Source organism: Pithys albifrons, chromosome 10, assembly GCF_047495875.1.
Source record: "Pithys albifrons albifrons isolate INPA30051 chromosome 10, PitAlb_v1, whole genome shotgun sequence".
NCBI lineage: Eukaryota > Metazoa > Chordata > Aves > Passeriformes > Thamnophilidae > Pithys > Pithys albifrons.
The window spans coordinates 27255795-27277918 of record NC_092467.1 but is presented as its reverse complement, the minus strand read 5'-3'; the positions used below and the strand labels follow the sequence as shown (position 1 = coordinate 27277918).

Here is a 22124-nt window from a genome sequence, read left to right as displayed (position 1 = left end):
ATCCTTCAGCAAATACATTGCAGGTGTGGGGTCTGTGAGAGCTGGAAGTGGGGAGTTAATTTCTCACTGCCTCTTTGGGAGTGACCACAGATTATTCTGTATATGTTGCTTGCAAAACTGTTGGACGTGTTCTTTAGGCACTAAATCCTTAACAGGTTTCACAGAACGGTGTGAAAACCTTTACTATTGTATTCTGCAATATTTTATTTAATTTACTTTAATAGCAATACAGTGCCAGTCAATAAAAACAGGTCAAAAGTCTAATTAATGTTTTAAAAATAAAGGTTCTCAAACACCAGGCGAGTTTGTCACTTTCTCTATGGTTTGTTTTGAGGAGGAAGAGGAAAGAAGGTGAGGAGGGAACCCTTCTGTTTCATGATTACACCCACCCGCTCATTTTCTCCTTTTCTCCTTTGCTTTTGATTTTAGTGGCGGTCTTAACAGAATGTCAAGATCAATTTGCAGCATGGTTTAACTCAAGGTTTGCATTCTGCCAGCAGCAATTGTCCTAACCAACAATGCCATGTGTTCTTGTAACTTCAGAAGCTTTTAGAAGGCTCATGGCAAGGGCAGCATCTAATGACTTTATTAGTGTAGGGTTTCAAAATGGGCTCAGTAATTGTTCGCATCTCTTTGTCATTTAGTCATAATTACTGCATAGTATTGTTCGGGGTTGCACTTGTGAATAGTTTCCTAATAGCACTGAAATGAAATAAAAAAGGAAAAGGAGAAAAGGTGATTGTCTCTTTAGATGGAGAACAAAACAGCCTGTATATAGATGATGGTTAAACTGTTTATTATACACCCACCAGAAAAGGTAAACTATCCCTTCTTAAATATTTATGTGCTTCAAGGTAATTTCATGTTGGTCATCTAAAAATGTCCAAATTTGGAAAACTAAATATCAGCAGAGAATGCATTTTAATCTGGTTGTGATTAGTAAGATATGGATGTCTATAATATTCAATTATAAATAGAAGGCAGCCTCTGATGTTACCAAGGTTTTCAGTGCATCAGTTTATATGCCTATAGTAATGTTTTCAGGTCATCTAAAAAACACCAACTATTAAACCACAGGAATTAAACTGATACATTTGTAAGCATGTTTTAAGTCCCACCTGTAAAGCCAATTTCCAAAGAAAGTTCAGTCCCACTGTTCTCAAAGCACAGCCTAGTTGATTAAGCTTCTGGAACAGAAAAGATGAAATAAAACTCCATAGTGTCCTGTGCAAAGAGGTGAAGGCAGAAGAACAGATATCAAGACAGACTTGCTGGACTGTTTTGAGGAAGGGTCTGGTCGTATCCTCCTACTGCTTGTTTTTTATGGTGTATTTGTGCAATTGTTCCTCCAATTTGGACACTTTCGTTGACCTTATGGAATTGCATTTTACCTGTCAGGATGCTTCTTTTATTGGTGAATCTGAATTCTCTGACTGACTTCTACTGTGTTTGTAGCTTCTCCCATTTTATTAACACCTGTAAAGTAACTGAACACTCTCTGTTCTTATCTAGGCAAGCCTTGGATATCCCTTAGCAAATCATGTTTTACATGCCTTTCTAATATGACAGGCAGTGATCAAAATTGCCACTGATATGTGAGTGCATCTTGTGTTTTCCATTTTTCATGCAGCATTTTAGCAAGGGGTCGAGGTATATTTTATTTATATTTTTACCAATGATTTTGTCTGGTGTCTAGTGGTATCTGAAAGGATGGATAAGTGGGTTTGTAGAGGGCTGTGTTTTAAACAGGGTTTTGAAGTATTTACCTAACCTGTTTGAACCTTGCAAGATGGAAATTAGATCTTCCATGTTTTAGGAAGAGGTAGATAGCCCACTTATGTAGACTTGACTCTGACATAAAGAAAAATGGAAAAAATCATGTTTTTTAACATCTGAATCTGATATTTAGCATATGGATGTTGAAGAAGATAACCAACATAGTGTGACTTAGCCTGCTTTACCCATCTTTAAAACATGCCCTGTATCTGCTGCTCATTCCCCCTGTGTTTGAGTCAACAGTTGCCACCCTACCAATGTGGGTAAGGCAACAACTCTGCATTATGAAGACCATGGAGACCAAACTTCTTTTAATATGCCAATTCAGGATCTCAGTTTTTATTCTTTTAGAAATGTAAATACCCAATACAAAGATGTTATTTTTACATTAACATTTTAATGAGTCTTATGTTGACTTTGCACAGTATATAATTATTATAAAAATAATCAGAAATCTTGCATATTTAATACTCATAATTGTTTTCTTCATGTTCAACAAAGAAGTTACATTTTTTCAAACCCCTTTCTGAAATGTTAAAGTTTTTTAAGGTAAAGTTAGCTTTGGGAATTACCTGGCCATAAATAAATCACAGTTTTTTGGCCCAAAATCTTCCAGGTTGTGTACTAAATGCCAGTTCTTAGTGAATGGGAGTAGAACTTTTAGAAGAGGTTGTCAGATTTTCCACTGTTGTTGCTGCTTTTTGAGGAGGAATTCAGGCCAAAATGATACAGCATTTTATGATAAAATGTCTCAGAGAGTTATGTCAGGAGTGTGTTTTAATAATAAAATGTCTCACATATTGGCTGGTAGGAATGATAACATTCTTCTTTGGAAAATGGATGTGCTGCAAACATGGTAACTCCTCACACAGGTTCTCTTGAAGTGCACATGGAGGGGTAACTGCTGAGCAGGGATCAGCAGCTCCCCAGATTAACATCTTCATGGCACCCGAATAATTCTTCTGTGTGCCACTGTTAACTGCAGAGTGAACTCTGTCTAAGAATTAATACCTGTTCAGTCTACATTTAAAAAATAAGTTGGCAATTTTTGTTAGGGTTTGATTCTCTGTTTGTCAAGCTGTGATCAGTGTCCAGGTTTATTCTGTAGGTTTAGCTGCTGGTTTCTCTGATTGTGAATCATGAAACAAATAATGCTGTCTGCCAGAACTGTTAGTTTTCTTCATGGACTTTATTCTTGTAGCTTTTGAGAATATTTTTAAAATTTTCCTTCATGGAATGCTTTTCTGCCTTTCTCATACTTCTCCCTCCTTGACTATTTTTGTAATTTAAAATAAGTGGACTAGTAGGGTGCCATATGCCCTGCCTGTCTGGCAGCATTCCTCTATTTCCACTGTTGGTTGGAGATCACAGTAATCCAGCGTGTTGTGGAAAACAGTTTTCCCTGGAGGGACATCTGGCTCTTTGATGGACTCCACAGGCAGTTCTCTTGGCAGCTCTGGAGATGCCACTGAAAGATCTGGCACACTTCTGTTTAGATGAAAGTAAGAAAATCCCTTGTTAGTGAGGTAGAGAGTAATATACTGGTTATTGCACCAAATTGTTCTGGTCCTACTCCTGCACTTCTAATGGTAAATATTAGCACAGAGGAGATTTTGTTCCTTAGTTAGGAATGTGGAATACAGTATAAAGGTCTGCAAATACAGAATCAGTAAAGGCAGAAAAGGAAAAAATCTACAACATTAGTTAAGTAGCTGCAAAATTTCTTAAAAGGCATAGGAAAAACTGAGTGGGAATCATGAATGAAAATTCAATTCCTACCCGTCTAGTAAAAAAATGAGATGTGTTATGAGTAATTGCCACTGACCTGGCAAGGAGCAAGTCTGTGAGTGATTGCTGGTGAACAGGAGTTGTACCTCCACATTTTTGTTTTACTTCAACAGACAAGTGAGGTCTTCCTTAGTTCCAGAGGGCAGGATCTGTTTGGGTGTTGGTGAGCAGATGTTCTCACGTGCACTCTCTGTGCTCTGAAGATGCATGTTGATAACACCAGGTGGTCATTCATCCCCACAAACAGCCTCATCCCAGCTTCTGTGCTGTGGTCTGGACATTCATTACTCCGTGTTGGAAGTGCTGGGAAGATGAGTTGTTTCTCATTCCTCCCCCAAGAATGACAAAGACTGCCTGATGGCAGTGGTGGAAAATCCGTGGCATTCACACCAGATTTGGCATGAGCTGCCCTTGTCATTGGTGTGTGAGTGAGCTGAGCAGATTGTGGCAGCAGCAGAGGAAGGGAGGTGATTGGTAAGAGCATGGTGGATGGCACCAGTGGCTGTAGGAAGTGATACCAAGAAAAAAACCCCACCATGAGGAGAGAAGTTTGCATCTGGCCTCTGTTCTGTTACTCAGCCAGGAGCATAAGTTTGCCGTTACAGCAACGTGGCACAACATGTCATCTTCTGAATTGAAACCTGTTCCCAGCCTGGATTGTAAAGGATCCCAAGGTGTCATAACCTTTTAGGTTCTGTATAGTCAGACAGAAGTTCTGCATATAAATATTCATCTCCTGGAAAAAAGTTGATTTAGAAAATATTTTAACATACCAAAATACCTACTTCATTCAGAACTCTCTGGGTACAAAACCCATACCTATAAAAACAAAATTTTGGGACTGAGTTATGGGTTGACTAAATACAGAATTGATTTTAAAAAAATTAACAAACCAACTCCTTTGACTAGTACAACTAATATTGTAACAGTCTCTTTTAGTTTTATTCCTTCTAGCATTATTCTCACAGCAGTTTTTCACCTCCACTTATTCTTTTTCCATGAAACCTGCGTGCTTTTCTTCTGTGGTGTGTTGAAGACTGTTAAACAGTTTTAATACACAAGTTTCAGGAATTCAATTCAACTGTCCACTGTCTTTATTTCTTCCAGGAGTGAAACTTTGAACTCACATAAGTAATTTTGCTGTGGAAAACCACTGACTTCTGTGATGCCAAGATTTGACTTACTGTTCCCATCTGGAAAAGAAAACGTTAAAAAACATTATTTAGCTTAAGAGTTAATATGTCCAGACTTTCAGACACTTTATTTAATTCTTACCTGATGGTTTGTCTTTGTATAGTTGTTTCTGATACAGCAGAGTCTGTCTGGCTTTTTTGACATAGTCTTTGTGTGTGATTGTTCTGAATTGCAAAAGACAGAGGATTAAGGAGTAACATTTATGGCTTTGAAATACCCAGTTGCTCCCCCTGCTCGTTGCCTTCCATCCAACTACAGCCAGAGTTATATAAAATTGTCTCTGGTGAGTCTTTTTAGTACTTCAGATGCCTTCAATAAGCCCAATGCTGTACTTGTCAGTCTTACCCAATTTAGCCATCTTATTAGTTACAATATATATTGATTAAAAAAATTACAATTTTGAATCTTTTCAGTATCTTTGAGAAGAAATTACTTGGAGTGCTTGACATTTTAATGCAGTTTGTCTTTTCAAATAGATTTGGCTTCTAATGCATGTGACAACAGGACTTTGCTCTGCAGTTGGAGCATACATTTCAGAGTAGTTGTTACCTAAAATATTATCGTAAGGCATAAGAAAACACATGATTTAAGTTGCCTTTCATGAACATAATTAAGAATTAATAAGCCTGTACCAGTGGCTAGTCCTCAGAATTTCCACTGTTTTGCCTTTTGTGACCCGTGTTATTAAAAGTCCATTATTTTTACAGACTTTATTAAATTGGATCTTATTAAAGCATTCTGTATTTGCATTTGGTCTTTCATAATTCATTATTATTATGACATTTACTTTTTACCATCAGATCTGAAAACATATCATAAGCTACCCTTTTCTCTTGAAAGAAATGCTAATTTCAAACAGTCCTTTAATGGAAGAGAAAAGCTTTATCAGTTTTTTCATTTATTCAAGATCGTGTTAAGAATACTAATGTTAGACTTCTGTATGCTAATATCCAAGAGCTTTTTTGGTCAAAAGCTTAGAATTATTGTTTTTTAGACCACACTGCTAAGTATGTCACTGGCAGGGCACTAGTACAAAAGAAAATACAATTCTGAAGTACCATGTTTTAATTCTGTGACTGTTAAAACTGATTTCTTGATCTTTCATTATTAAATTTTGCTTTTGTATGAAATTTGCTATTTTTATACTTCAACATGTTTTCTAGATTGTGGCTCTACTTAGTTTTTCTTTAGAAGTGTTTAACAATTGCTTTAGCATGATTATTTTGGGGGATAATTTTGAATTGTAGCCTGCAGAGTAGTGTAATAGGAAATAGAATTCTCAAGATAAATCACTGTCTCAAGCAGTTGTTAATTGTTTTAATTTAGACAATCTGGGCCTAAAATATTGTAATAATTTAGTAAGAAAAGAGATAAAGAGCTATGGAATTGAATGCAGAAGGCTCAGTGTTAAACAGCAGGTAACACTCAGTTAAACTGCTGAATTCAGTATAATTATTTTTTGAAACTTAACGTCAACAACACCTCTCCAAGGTTAACCATTTCCCCCCCAGGTTTCTGACCATGTGCACCAGACACTTCGGGAGCGTCGTGGCCCAAACCATTCGGACTCAGAAGACAGACCAGTTCCCACTTTTCCTTATTATTATGGGGAAACGATCATCTAATGAAGTATTGAATGTAATACAAGGTACGGTTCTCACTTTATATTAGAAGTATTCCTTACATGAGCACTGAAACTGTTACAAGGGATCTTTTCAAGTTGTTTCTCTTTTAAGATGTTCAGAATATGAATTTATTGCACGGAAGACACTTCCAGTTGCCAGGATATAAATATCTATTACTCATAAATGTATTAATTAACATGGTATTAGAGATTGGAATTGCTGTGGCTGTAGCAGAATGGAAGGTTTTTTCTTTTTAAAGTGATAGCCAAATGTAATGAAGAAATATCCAAATACATCCAAATACATCCGTGAGTTTTGAAAGATTTTGACTGTGCTTTTTGCATAGTGCCAGAATGCATTTGGTGCTTTGTGAGTAGTTCCTTGTTAATGTGTGTGCTCCTATTGCTTGTAGTGGGCTAATACTTGGAACATGAGTTGCTTATTCAGACTTGCCTGCATTGCTGAGACCCCAAATCAGATCAGGATTGAAGCTGCCAATATAATCTCACAGAAATGAAGCTTTCTGGCTTACATGAGCAGCTCTTCCTCTGATTCTGCTGACAGCAAGATGACTTAGATGTGGAGTGCTGCCCTTTGACTGCTGTTCTCAGTAACTCTTCAGATTAGAACACATCAAAGAATGGCTGCCTCTCATTTCTTCTGCTTTCTCCAGTTTGCCTTCATGACCATGTCCTCACATATTTATTGCTTATATCTGGTAATCTTTATTGTAATCTTATTTTTCTGAGGAAATTCAGCCTCAGGAAATGCTGCCTTTTGCAGACAGCATTACTTTATTGGATTTCTTTCTGCATCTGGGATTAATAATTTTCTTGAGGAATCTGCAATGTTCTTTCCTGTGGACAAAATGGTTAATTTTTGCAGGGATTTTGTCTCCCCAGTGCAAGGTGCAGCACAACACAACACTACTTCATGGTACAGCTGTCACTTCTAAAACTTACTTCATACAAATAATCTTATAAATACATTTTCTTGGTTTTCTGATTCTGCAGTACAGTTTAACCCCTTTGTCATCCCACTGAAGTCAGTGCTGCTACTGATTTACATTATTTAAATGTTTTAGCATATGGTGACTCAAAAGTCATTATAAAATGCATTTTTATATCATAAAATAATCCAGATTATTTCATTACGTTCATTAAATTTTAATGATTAGTCAGATTTTCAGTGATCTTTTGTATTGAACTAAAGCAGTCACCTATTGTAGCCTTACATAAATTTATCCTTTAACCAAAATCAAACAAGCTGTGCTTGTGATTTTTCCCATGAATCGGGGCACTGCTGTCTTTGAACAATACACCCCCAGCTGAATGGTGGTCTCTGAAGTCCTGCATGTTGTAGCATGTGGGATAACATTTTTTGCTAAGGTAGCAAATGTTAGAAGTGGGAACAATGAGGGCCTTTCAGGGCTGGGCCAGAAGTCGTGTTTACAGAAGAGATACAACAATATAGAAACTTAAGTCCCAGTGACATTTGTTGAAATGCAGACTGTCTAAGTTTGCTTTGGATTTTTATTTTTTTTACTAGGGTTGGAAACTGTGGGGACAGTTTTGTTTCCTTCAGTGGTACTGTGTCTTCTGGTTAGTTTAAAATTGTGACCAGCATCACCAGTATAAATCCAGCTCTTGTTGGTATTGTTCTGCCACATTCCAACAGCTGTTTAGGCTGGTAGATGTTAAGACTTGATAGTTTTAGAAAATTTCTCATGGTTTAAGACCTTTTAACTACTATGACAAGTGGCTCTAATGGGTAGTCTATTTACTTTAGAAAGAGAAACCAAAGAGGCATCTTGGTAGGAAATGAAATTAATCTTTCAGTCTTACTGAAGACTGGAAGTACACTGGGAGAAAAATGTGAGGAGGTATCTGTTTTCCTGTATATGTGTTCTATTTCTGATATATATAGATAGATAGATGACTTACTTTTCTGCTTTATTAGCTTTGCAGGTTTTATCAGAAGTAAATACACTGAAGAGAATATGTTATAGTATTTGAGTTTTACTACTAGTTATACCTGAATAAAATGTATGCACGCACATCCATTCCATCATTGTATTCCAGGTTTTTACTTTTTTTAAACTAATCTACTTGGATGCTGCTGCCAACATCCTACCTCTTGTTACCTGACTAAGCAACTGCTTCAGTTTCCCTGATTATACCTGGGAATTCTTAAACTGTAAAATCAATTTCACATCAGGGAATCACAGATCTATTACTTTCCTTTAACATCATTAAAAGGAAAAATAGTTACTTCATGCAAGCACAAAGGCAGTTATTCAGATTTGCACCACACGAAATTTTTGCCTGTGATCAACATTTCTTTGGAAAAACAATTCTGAAATTTCAGTAAAAAGGCAAACTGAAACCATTCAACTGAGATATTTACATTTTCTACTCTTTTTTTTTTAAGTCTGGCTATTTCTTCTGGATTAATTGTAAAATGACTTCTTTTTTGTTTAATAACTTTAATGAAATGAAGTTCAGCTACCTGCCTCTGTTGCTAGGTAACACAACAGTGGATGAGCTGATGATGAGGCTGATGGCTGCGATGGAGATCTTCAGTGCCCAGCAGCAGGAGGACATAAAGGATGAGGTGAGTGTTGAAAGTTCCTGCAGATACCTCCTGGCTTCCACTACTCACTGGGGATATAAATTAAACAGATATTTCTTTAGCCAGTGGAGTTGGGTTTGATGTGTTTTAGTGTCTCTTCAGTCATCAGAAATTAAAAAGGTTAAATCTCCTTTGTATATTTACTTGGGTCTCTCAAAACAGCTCCTCCTTTTTGGTTTTGTCATTTTTCAGTTCCTTTCCTCTTTCTGAACATCAGTCATGAGTAACTGTTTACATTATAGTGGTGTTATAGAGCTTAGTGTGTTCATACAAGGAAACAACAATCAGATTTTTTCCCAATGGCCACGTCCAAGTCCCAGGTAGAAGATAAAAATAGATTAATGGATCTTAAAAGGGGGCTGAAACCAACTTTAACCAGCACACCAGGACTGAGCCACCATTCAGAACAATGCAGAATGTATAAGTGGTGACAAGACTTCTCCAAACTAGTGTTTCAGTTACACAGAAGTATTCACAATGAGAAATACAGCTGAAAAATCTTTATCTGTTACTCTATAAATTGAGAGTGACATTTTGAAGTAATGAAGTACTTAGGAATTTATAATAATAGGTGTGTTGCCATTCAAGATTATTCTTATCCTGTTGTATAGACATTGATTGACAATAATTCACTAAACACATTCTTCACATTTAAATCTTGTATCTCATTAGTACAAGATTTACTGATTATATTATGAAGACTTGGTATCTGCACAATATCTGTCACTCACTTTTTCTTCTTTATTTATGCTACGTGTAATTCATTGGTAAAGAAATTGACTTTAATTTTGTTAATACTGAACACAGATTTAAATATGAGGATTACAACAAAAATCCAAGCTACAATATAATTGAATTTTTTATTGCATTTTAGCAGGAATATGTTGGGTATGGGAGGTTTTTTTAATGCTTTAATAAGAAGTTAAAATTTGCATCACAGATGGGTTCCAAACCACAAAGGTTGATAAAAAGGAAGAAAACTGAGGGAAAGAAAAGCATATAAAGGCAATGAGATAAGAGCAAATAAGGGGCAGGAGAGGAAACCAGGAGTGAGAGGGTTGCAGCAGAGGGAGGAACAGGACACCAGAACAGCTGGCTGGAGCAGGGGACAGCAGTGTTTAGGAGAGAAGGGGCAGGAGAGATAGTGATAGACCTGCCCTAAGAGGCTAAAACCAAGTGGGTTTGCAACTGGGTGTAAGGGCAGTAAAGCTTAAAGCAGGAGGAGACCTAAGGCGATTGCTGAACAAGAAACTGGCTCCTGTCCTGAGCTGCCCTCAGTCCTTCACTGGACAGCCAAGAGCAGTGACAGTCCAGACCCCACAGTGGGATTGTTGCCTCTTGGCTTCTTACCCCAAGTGCTCTACCCATGTAGGAGAATGGAAGACTAATTTTTACACATTTCTCAAAAATCTACCTTTGTCCAAGTCTTCTGTAGTCTCCCCTTGTTTTTCTGTTGAGAGCACCAGTGACATTTCTTCTCCAACAGGAGCTTTTTCTGACACACTGTGGGTTCAGAAAAATAAAGGAAAGTTCCATAAACTTTGAGGGCAGATTTCCAGAGACTATTGGTTCTATACTCAAATAGGGTATTTACTTACACCATGGCTCCACTTATTACAAGCAAACTGAAAAGGTGGTCTCAAACACTTTGCTTTTGAAGCAGGAAGTTTAAAAATAAAAAATCTCCTCTCTTTGCGAAATTACCATTTCAGAGAGGGAGTATTTGACAAGCAGTCTGTACTCAGTAGAGGACTTTATCCTGAAAACAAAATATTGTCTTTGTGGTTTGCTACACAACATGTAGCTTTCTTGTAAGCCTTGTACTTGACAACTTCAAGTGTTCAAACATCAACACCTTTTCTTTTTTAAGATCTTACTGCAGTTGGTGCAATTTTTTCCCAAATATTACAATAGCAAACAGGATATAGAGTCCGGTTTCTGTTACTGTTTTCTTAATAGCAACAATAAGTCATCGTAAAACCACAAGAAGATAAGCAAGAAATTCTTTGTACTTTATAAAGAGAAGTCATCTATACAGTGTTGCTGTAAACAGAAGTGTGTGTGAAAGAGAAACAGAACTGGAAACATTTGTAAATAACAGCATGAAGTCATTAATGAGTGAGTTTATGCAGCTGAACTTCTCCAGTTTGGATTTTTAACTTGCATGTACATGAAAGGTCCCAACAGAGCTATTGCATAATCCTGTTTGGCACAGCATGTTTTGCAGTGCCCTCTGATGGTTATTTTGCTAGAGGATGACTATTCTCACTGCTAGCTGATGTTACAGGTGTTCCCCATGGTGTTGGCTGTAGCCACAGTCAGCTCCCTGTCACTGGCCATCGACTGATGGTGTGGGCAGGATGCTCAGAACAGCATCACCAGCTCACCTCACGGGAGCAAAGTGAGTTGCCTCAGCCCATGGCAGTAATAGGTTTAGCTCAATCCTGTGCTTTTGTATCCATGTATTGGTAAAATGTACCACTTTACCCTCATAAAATTTTAATGGTGCAAATCTGGTCCATATTTCTGTAAGACCAAGTGCTGAAATACCATCATTTAACTAGCAATTGGATTTAACTTTTAGGTTTGTGTGTTGCATTTTATTAAGCCTTTTCTTACATAATCTCCAAAGAAATATCTTAAAAACATTGAGATGCATATGTGTATTCATAGTAATCCAACATGCCTGTCCTGAGGTACGAGGGTATGTAATTTCAGGACCCATTTGCTTTCCCGAGCTTTCTTAAAGGGAGATCAGTCTGCTGTCCCATTCTTTTCCCTGCCCCTCCAGGGGTCTGGGTTAATCATGAGCTTGTGCTGTGTTGACCAGATGACATTTTGGAAACCTCCTGCCTCTTGTAGACCACACTGTTGACATGCCATTGTAGGTACATGGTCTAAGGACCCAGCTGTCTGTTTTCATAAGCTTATTCCTTAAATTGCCATGCTAATAAGCTACAAATAGCAAAATCTGATGAGCAGCACACTGATGTGCTCGTGTAGCTTTTCTGATAAGAAGTAACCAGTGGCTAATTCAATGGTGTGTTCAGTGGCATCAGCAGCAGTGAGGATATAAATGTCACTAAGGAATTTCTCCTTAAGCAGGAGAAGGTATTATAGAGCTGGGACAACCAGCCTCTCTGCCACTGTTGATCAAGGTGTGAGCTGAGATTTTTCAGGGAGTGACTTTGAAAAGAACGTGTAGTATCAGTTCCCCTTGAGTATCAGTTCCTCTTAAGTGTCAGTGCCTGGTGCTGAGATTAGGAGAACAAATAATAGTTGTAAAATATTGCACACCCTGGAATGTCCATTTTTAAACACCCTGCTTGCTTGCTTATTTCAATTGGATAGTTATAGAATCATCTCGGCATGGCGTGATGAGCGCAAATAGATCCGAGGTAGTTCCTTTGTGAGATTAATGTGAAGAGATCTGTGATTAAGTCCTGGTGTTACAGCACAACACACCTGTTCTGGGCCCATCCTGGGCATTTTTTCTCCATTGCCTGAGGAGGAGGCTTCTCAAAGGATTACAGTAACACTTTTTGACAAGCTTATACAGGGTGGAGTTTCCATGTAATGACAGGGCTCATTTGATGATGCCTCAGTAATGCATTCTTTTTATTTTTGCTGTCAACATTTATTACTGTAGAAGCATTGACTGTTACACAGCTGGTCCAACTTGTCCACATTTAAGTAACAGTAGGTCTCTGGTCGTGTTTATTTTTGTCGTTACGAAACACTCGCACTCCTGCTCTTGGATTAGACTTCAGGGTGGAATTGTAATACCCACAGTTACTTCAGAGACCTTCTTATTTTTACAAATACCAATTAAAACCTTCAACTCACTTTTGAACTATATCTGCTGACACACTGGCCTTTAGTGTAAAAGAGAGACACTTAAGAATTTTTAAACTGGAAAAACTGTTATAAGCAGACTCTGACTGAAGATAAGCTGTAGAAAAATGTAAACCTGCAGAGTCACCATCTTTGCTCTCTGTTCTTAGGTGACATCTCATCTTCCTAGATAGTGGTACAGCAGGAAAAGAGAGTTCCTTCCTGACCAGTATCTGGGTGGAGATTTGTAAAACATATGAAAGAAAACCAAAACTCCAAAACAGCAACATAAATTCACTCTCCTTTCTCTACCACAGTATGCTGAGGCTCTACTGACCAAGTGTAATTTTCATAACAGTACAGTAAGAAGCTTGGTATCTCCATGCCTTTTCCTTCTTTTCTGCCTCACTGCTGTCAAATACAAAGAATTTCTTTCTTCTCTTTTTTTTAATATATGATAGTCTGACAGTTTTAGCTTCCAACACCTTTTCTCTTTCTTCTTCAAAAGATGTATCTCACAGCCACCAAAGAATCTCAAGAGGATCAGGCCTATGTGTTTTCTTCTAAGCTGTGGTCAATTCATCTTTTGCCCCTTCAAATCAGTTGCTTTTCTCCACTCCTTAGCCATAGTTTTGTTCTCCAGTTAAAGGATAGCCCAAGTGCTTCTCCCTGCAGGAGACACTTGCAATTTCTGCCTATGGACTGAAGCTCACATTGAAGCCAGTAGAAATCAGGCATCTGTATACTTTGGATAATCTGTGTTCATCTAACACTGTCGTGTGTATCATGGTGTACAGTATTTGCAAAAGAGGTTATGAGAATAAATACATGAAATTCATTAAATTCCAAAGCACAGAAGCATTACGGTGAGGACAACCATCTAACAAAGACTGGGATTTAACCCCTCAAAAATCCAATTAGCACATTTACTAATTATTACTTATAACTAATTAAACTACAGTAATCAAAATTTATTTGATTGAATTTTCCAATTCTATGTTTGTGATATGATAGCAGCCCAAATGATGGGCTTCCCATTGAGCACTTCACCACAGTGACACACCAGTGCTGCCTTCAAGGGTTTAGAGCGTAGTTACAGCTTTGGCAAAATGAAAAGTCATGGCAGAGGCAAGAAAGAAGAAAGATGAAATATCTTTCGTTTCTGTGGCTTTTAGGCTATACACGTTGATGACTCCAGTCACTAAATAATGTACCCAGTTGGGCAGATGTTGTGGTGGAACTGGCTGGTTCCTTTTCCACAGAAAGGCACTGCAGGACTTCTTGAAGGTTTTGGGTTTGGATGTTTCCTTGTCACTTGAGTCTATTCCCAGAAACCAGTGTCTGGAACAGGGCTTTCAGCCTTCAATACGGACATGCAGGACCCTCTGGTGGTTCTGGTCTCTTCTGCCCCTTTGCCCTGCCCCATCCTGCCTCCTCCTGTGGCTCTGCCATCACTGAAATGTCCATTTGCTTTGTCTTCACCGTTCTCATACAGCTGACACACTCTTGTGTACACTTTTTCCTTCCATATATTCCTGATCATGTATGTTTAAGTTATACAATATGCAAGTCTGTCATCTTAGTGAGTCAAATTAATGCCTTTCTTGCACTGGTTTGTTTGGACAAAGGGGTGTTTCTCTTTAACGCTCCCATGAATAGCCTTAAGCATTTGCAGATTTTAATTTCAGGAGTGGTTCAGTGAAATGAACTGTCTTTCAGATAAGCATTCAGCATTTGTAAATACACCTTTTTTTTTTCTTTCTTGTAATAGCCCTTTACTCATTGGTGCTCTGAGAAATGTCTTCTGTTCGTGGTTGTCTTCTCAAGTTCTGTTGTGTCTGGTTTTACTTCACAGTAAAATTGGTCCCAAAGGGCAATGGGAAATAACGTGTAACACAATTCTGAGACAAATCAAGTACAAAGCTGATTACTGGGGTTAAATCATTAAATCCTACCTTCAGTGACAATAATAATTGGAAATAATAATAGAAATATTTCTATTCTATTATTTCTATAGAAATAGTTAGTAGGGAAAAAAGGCCAGAAGGGCAATGCTGACTTTTCTAGCAAAAGATCCCATCCAAAAAGCCAACATACTGTATACTTTTTCCATGTAGAGTCTGCAGGAAAAAAGGGCATTGCTATCCTAAATTCAATCAGGAATCCCTTTTTTGCCATCATTCTGCATCTGATAATGCCTGTCATTAGGTGCTTCAGGAGCAACTTCTACAAATGGTTTAGGGAATAATTATTGGAGAGAGTTACCCTTAATTTCTTCTTGGCCTTACCTGTAAGTTTTTCTAAGGCTTGATCCACACTGGATATTACTCAGGACAAGGTTTTCTCTGGTCCATTGTCACTATATCTCATAGATAAAGTGTTTGCTCTTTTTGTTGAAGAATATATTGTGTGGATAAAAGCAATTTTTAAAGTATCAGCCTTCCACTGAATGAATGTCCCCCTATTGTCTGATTGTCAAAAAGGGGCAAAGGAGAATTGTCTTCTCCTCTCATGCCCAAACCCCTGGGATGTGGATGGTTTACATTCACACCAGCCTTCAGTCACTGCTGTGGAATTCACAGTGGCTGTGTAACCCCCATTTCTGATGAAGGCTTTTTAAGTGACCTGGGATAAACTGTGTCTCTTCACACTTTGATTTCTTGAAAAAGGAAGATGGCAATTTTACCTTCAGTGCAAAACCATTGTGGAGATGTAGTGATGCTCAGTCAACACTGCAGTTTGTGTAGGGTCTAACAGAGAAGTTGTCAGTTTTAGGACATTTTTTATATTAATTATTAGTGGCATGACTATTCTTCACATATTCTTTGTTAGTTCAGTGAAAGATTCTCTGCAAAGTATTTTTTCTGCTTTTCCTGTTTTTCACTATTACGAATTTCCTTTTGTTGCTTTCTGATGAACTTGAGTCATCCTCATACTTCATGTGGTTTCTCTAGAGGAAGAGATTACTAAATCAAGAAACTGCTTACAAAAGGGAGAACTGCATTACAAAAGGAACTGCCTTATCTAATGTTTAAAATTTGTCCCATGTCTAACTGAACCAAAGAATACTTTTTTGTCATAAAGTCTGTGGAGGAGATGGTTCCTGGTGAGTGTGAGCATATTATCAAAACAAAGAAACAGGTACAGAGGCATTTCATGGGATTACATCTGCTGCTTACCTGAAGAAATGAGGTTTCCACCTTTGTTTTTAAGTTCTGTTTTAGTAAGAACAGTATTGTTTCAGTGTGGTGTCAAACTCAGTGGCACAGTCATTTACTTTTAGACATGGCTCACATATTTCTATGAGGACCAGGCAGTCATGCATGGTAATTCTTCACATTCCTGACATCTTTTTCATAATCCACTTTTAGGATGATGATAACTGCAATGAATAGGGAGAAAAGAATTTTTTTTAATGCCTTGAATTCATATTTCAATTCTATAGCATCAGTATGTTTTACAGTAATCATCCAGATTATGTGATTTAAACCTATTTCAAATATTCTTCAGTGAAGATCTCTGTAGGTATATGAATCCAGTGCTCATCTCAAGTAACTGCTAATAACTTCCTGGAGTTTTCTAGGCAGTGTGTAAATGTAAAATAAAAGCCAGTAGCCAGTTTCTTGTAACTCTGATTAGCATATGTATTTCAAATGAGTCATAGTAGTTTTTAAGAAATTTAAATTTTACTTCATCAAGGTTCGTTTTGGGTTCTGTTGGGGGAGGGGATGTGGTTTTTTTTTTAGTTTGTGGTTGGGGCTTTTTTGGTAAACTACAGGATCTCTCTCTTAATTGCTAGCAATACTTGGTGAAGGAAAGAGCCTGTAGTTGCAGTAATTGTAGTTGTATCTGATCTTTCAGTGCTCTTTTGGGCATTACTTGGACTGGTGTGACCTCTGAAATTCAGTATGTGAAGTTAGTGTGATATGTGGAGTTGCAAAACATGAAAGTTAAATAGATTCTCTCTGAAATAATTCTAAATATTTTTAAAGGCTTGTCCTCTCGCAGATCACTTGAAGTCATCTTCCTTTAGTGAACTGATTTGGGAAGGTAGTTTTGGTTCTCACTACTTAAAGGTAAATTTTTGGTGTGCATATGGAAGGTCTTGGTATAGATAGCACAAAACTTTTTCCTTTGCTGTTACATTCTGTCTGTGAAAAGAATTGGGAAAACCTTTGAGTAGTCAAGAAACTTTCCTCATTTTTGGATAACATAAAATTAGAGCTGTTCTTATTATTTCAACAGGCCCTCTTCTCAGAAACTGAATATTTGTGTAGAATAACTTTTGCTATCATGTTCAAGTTAATTTTTTAAAGTATTCCATGAGCATAGCACATAAAACTTACCAATGTCCAGAGTAGCCAGGAAGGGGAAATGGGTTAGTTGGTGGTTATTATCCTTATTACAATTTAGAAGAATTACTTCTACTCATGTTTTAGCTCTGCTGAACAAAGCAATGGTTTCTGCATCTTCTGTGAATGAAATTCAGGACACAATAATTGTAGAATAATTTTGGGTCCTATTTCTGCAAGGAAGAAGAGGTTCCTTTGGAAAGATCTTGCTGCTTTCCAACTGGAGGTTGTATAGCTGTCCCTGCAATTTGTCCTTTGCTCTTGTGGTTGCATGCTACTTTGTGAGTTTTAACCACTAATGTGCTTGAGTTTTTTAGAGGAGCATCTTGGCATGTTTGTGTGTCATGATAATTACAGTTAGCCTGAGCCCCTCCCAGTTAGAACTGAGTTTTTGCCAAATAGTGACATTTTGGGGAAAAAGTTGATCACTTTGCAAAATGATTGTTTTATGTGGAGTAAATGTTGCAGCTGAATGGGAAAGTTAACAAAATTCTTCAAGAAGCAGTGGGTAGTAGACTTTAATTTCTATGAAACACAGGGGACAAATTACCCCAGTGCAAGTGCTGTGTTACTGGGCACTGTGCTGAGCCCACCAGCAGCTTCCCAGCTAAATCCTATTGATTTTTGTGGGGACCAGTGCAGCCTCTGCAGGGCCCTGGGAGGATTATGGGATGTAAGAGGAGTAAGCACAGGGGAGCAGCGGCTGCCTCTGCTCCAGAGGCAGAGTATGAAACTATTGATTGTACTCTTTGCTTTATTTGACATCATCCCAGTGCAGTTATTCCAGCTTCTGGGGATATCCACTTCTTGATCCTCCACTGTGTGGATGGTGCCCTGCTTTGTCATTCCTCTGGTTTTAGTAAACCTTTATTTCTTTGTTTTATGATTGTTGTTAAGACACTTTGCTAGGTTTGCTGGCATGCCAACCTCCCATTCCTTGCTTGCCTGCATCTGTCCATTTGAGACACTTTAGAACAGACTTGCTACTTTCCCATCTCTGTATCACATTCAACACTCTGAATTGAAGCTGCTGAATGATGTTCAATAGTCATGACCATGGATGGATCTTGCTGAGGGCATTTTGAGCAAGGAAGGACCTGGGAGCGGGGCTTTCTCTGGCAGGACAAGCCATTACCCACTGTCAGTCTGAGTGGAGAGCAAATCAAAATGCATCCTCAGCCTCTAAGCCATGGTCTATCCTTCCCTGTTACGAGACCATCCAGATTTTTGGCTGCAGGAGTGATATCCCCCAGCAGCAGCCCACACACCCCTCCAGTGACCACCTCCCCAGGAGGCTGCTCCCAATCTCAGGCTCTGCCCCTGCCCCAGCCCTCTACAGACAGCAGGGTGAGAGCCTGGCTACCAGATCCAGCCCTCAGGCCAGGGCTTGGGCACACCAGTTCAATTGCAGCTTCAGGTAAGTCATAATTTTTAAAGCCAAGGTCGCCCTAGAGGCATCTCTGAACTTACTTCTGAGTTAGCTGTTAGGTGGGGAATTTTGGAGTCTAGGGTTAAAGGGTGCTTGTGAACAGAGCTATCCATCATACTGTCCCCTGTTTGTTGATGTTCTTTTTGTTTCCTTTTTTGTTTGTTTGGGTTTTTTTGTTTAGGATGAACGTGAAGCCAGAGAAAATGTGAAAAGAGAGCAGGATGAAGCGTATCGCATCTCGCTGGAGGCTGACAGGGCCAAGGTGGGTGTGGGGAGAAGGGACCACATGAGTGTTGGGATGGCAACCCCTCCAGAGCTTAGGAAAGGTCTCTGGTGCAGAGGCACCAGGTAAAACCATGAGGACCAGACTTCACTACATCTTTTAGCTACAGCAGTCCTGGCCCCACCTAATAATAGAAGTTGGGAAAGGAATGGCAGGAGAAGATCATGTAATAAATCTCCCATTTCTTATATTAATTGCTACAGAAACGCTGAGAAATTTCCTTGCGTTTATATTTGTCACGTATTTATGTGTGATTGCCATTTGTGTTTGTCAGAGGGAAGCACAAGAGAGAGAAATGGCAGAGCAGTTTCGCTTGGAACAAATCCGGAAAGAACAGGAGGAAGAACGTGAGGTGAGATGTTTTACCTTCTCTCACAAATTTGGATTCATGAAGCTTATGAACATTGCAACTGTCATTTAACACACATTGCAACTTGAATTCAAAGTATACTTTTTATGTGACTGTTTTTATTACTGTTACTGATTTCTTGCCATATATTTGTGAAACATAGTGAACTAAATCATTTTCATCCATTGTTCAATATCTTTTCTGTTCTATCATCTGGATCTCAATTTCAGCCAGATATAATACAGGTCTGCTCACAAGAGTTCCATGAAATGAGCTCCATAAATGGTGGAATCTTTGGAAACCTCTAACCTTTTTCTTCAGCCACTCCTTCTCAAAACATAATACCCATGGAGCCCTTTAATTTCTTCCAGGAAGCAGCAAAAAGTCTACCTGCAATATTGATCAAACAAGTTGCTAAATTTAATTTTGGAGACAAAACCCTTAAAATTTAAGAAAATAAAATCTAAAATCTAGAAAATTGGATTTATGGTACTTAAAAAATTTCTAAACAGTCTTCTACAGAATCTTCCTTAGAATGAAAATTGTGTTTAAACAATGTCTCCTGGCCTCTATAAGAAAATAGAAACCCTGTGCTGTGAAGAGCACTGTTCCTCAAACTGTTGGTTTTAGATTCTCTAAATTTTGTGGGTTCTGAGGGTCCCAATGCCTGTCAGAGATGGCTCCTGAAGCCTCTTTCAGGGTCTAGGTTAGCTGTCCTGGCTGTGTGGGTATGGAGGTATTTACAAAAAGCATCATGTATGCAAATTTACTGACATTAGTGATTTCCTCTTTTTCACATCCTGGCAACTACAAAATGAGCTGAAAATGTTGGAGTACAGCCTTGTTTCTTCCTCTGAAGTCCCACTGTGTAAAATGGACTAGTCTTTAAAATATTTTCAGCTGTTCTGTGAAGTTCCTGATATATAAATTCTTACAGAACTGCTGTGAAATGCACCTGATACAAGAAAATTAATTTGAAACCTTGGAATAAATTTTTCAAAATAAAAGTGAAATTAATATATAAATGACTTGACTGAAATCAGAGTTGTTTGGGCATTGTCCTTTGAATTCCAGGCATATAAGATTCTCTGAGCAAGTTGCTAATGAATACAAAGCTATATCAGCATCCCTATTGAATATGTATTTCCTGAGTATGTTTACAGTATTATATCAAATATAAATAAAATATAAATATTCTTTAATATTTATTCATTTGTATAAAATATCAGAGTACCAGTAGTTTTGGAGGACTTAATATATAACTTCTTTGACTCTTGAGGATTTTGAACGTTTGAAATTATATTCTCATGTAATTCTCCACTTAGTTAAAGTCCTTGCACCACATGGAATCCTGATAAATCACAGCCTTGCTTATCCCTCTCTAAATGTGACTTAGTGTATACTTGACATTTCAGTCTTGTGTACTTTGCTGATGTATGAAAAAATTGGATTATACTACTGCAAAAAAGTTGGGTATGAACACATTTATTATTCCCCGAGATAAACCAATGAACAAACTGTACGAGCAATGCATTTCCATATATATTTTTGACCAAGATAATTGCATTAAAAAACCTGACCCATTTAAGCATTCCAGAGCCTTTCAGACACTGCTGTGGTGTAAATACTAAATTCAGTCTGAACAGTATTCATGGCTGGGAAAGATGCAGTCCACTTCCTTCTTATCCTACAGGATCTGGTGTCTTACTCAGCTCCTGTTGTCAGCCTAAGCCAAGATGGAAGCTAAAACACAACTGAAGGAGCCACGTACAAAGCTGGACTGTGAGAATTGTGTCAAGAATAATTTTAGGACAGCAATTCTGTGAGGTTAATAGCGATGGAACATAAATCAGTACTGTAGCAGTAACAGGCTGCAGAGCAATCAGCTCACACTCAGGCTCAAGTAAAAGATACGTTTTTCTTTTCTAAGTAATTTTACATGCATAGAAACAATAATTACTTCTCCTTTGTTATATCTGCTCCTGAACCTTTTCTAGTACCTTGGCCTTTTGGAAATGGTTTTGTATGCAAAGGCTGCAAAACTGGTCCATGTTATCAAAATATACCTGGGCTTCCCTGTTCTAATGCAGAATGCAGTAATGAAAATAATAGGATCTGTTTGCTTAGTAGAACAAAAGGGATTTTAACAATAATGTTTACTAACACTCCCCATTTTCAAGTATACAGATTACTTGTACTGAATTGTTCTGCAACAGTGTTTACTTACAGAAGTGGCTTTATGTTCGGTTCGTATTTTAAAATCTGACTGTTGAGCTCTTCACATACTGAACATCTTTTTATCAACAAACTGAAATTGCTTGTTCAGCTCCAAGAGTTTTTAATGTGATCCATCACATCATTGTTTTCTACCTTGGTCTGCTGGTACAGAATATCCATTGTAAATTGCCATTTTATGTTGAAGCCTTGGAGACTGGTTACTTGGGGGAGCGACGCTCTCTTTGCACAAAGAAAAGAGCTCTAATGAGCTACTGTTGTTTATTTTTCTATAATATAATTGATTGGGTTCAGTAAATAATGTAGCATCTGTTGTTATACTGTGTGGGGAAATGTCAAAACAGCAAGATAGTAAGCAGGTGGTTGAGAATGGAGAGCGAGAGAAAATTAAAATAGAATCTATTTAAAATATAATCTCATAGTAGATGAGCAAAAATGAACTCAAGTTCTATGTATAAATATTTATACTGAGATATAATTTGCTCAGAGGTGTGTGTGTAAGAAGTAGACTATTTAAAAGCCGTTGTCATCTTGCTTCTGCCCAGTCCTTTCTCTGCAGTGTAATCACCCTCCATCAGTTTCTGTTGCTAAATGACCTTGGGGAGGTTTTCAAAGGCACAAATAGCAA

General features: G+C 37.9%; 1 protein-coding gene across 1 annotated transcript in view; it reads left to right on the top strand.

Annotated features, from left to right (window-relative positions):
- Window positions 1-22124, top strand: part of FAF1 (Fas associated factor 1) — a 155094-nt gene that overhangs the window by 116568 nt on the left and 16402 nt on the right. Inside the window, exons 14-17 of the mRNA XM_071565184.1 lie at window positions 6270-6406; window positions 8908-8996; window positions 18811-18891; window positions 19187-19264. Coding sequence (XP_071421285.1) covers window positions 6270-6406; window positions 8908-8996; window positions 18811-18891; window positions 19187-19264 — 385 coding nt within the window. The remainder of the gene's footprint in view (window positions 1-6269; window positions 6407-8907; window positions 8997-18810; window positions 18892-19186; window positions 19265-22124) is intronic.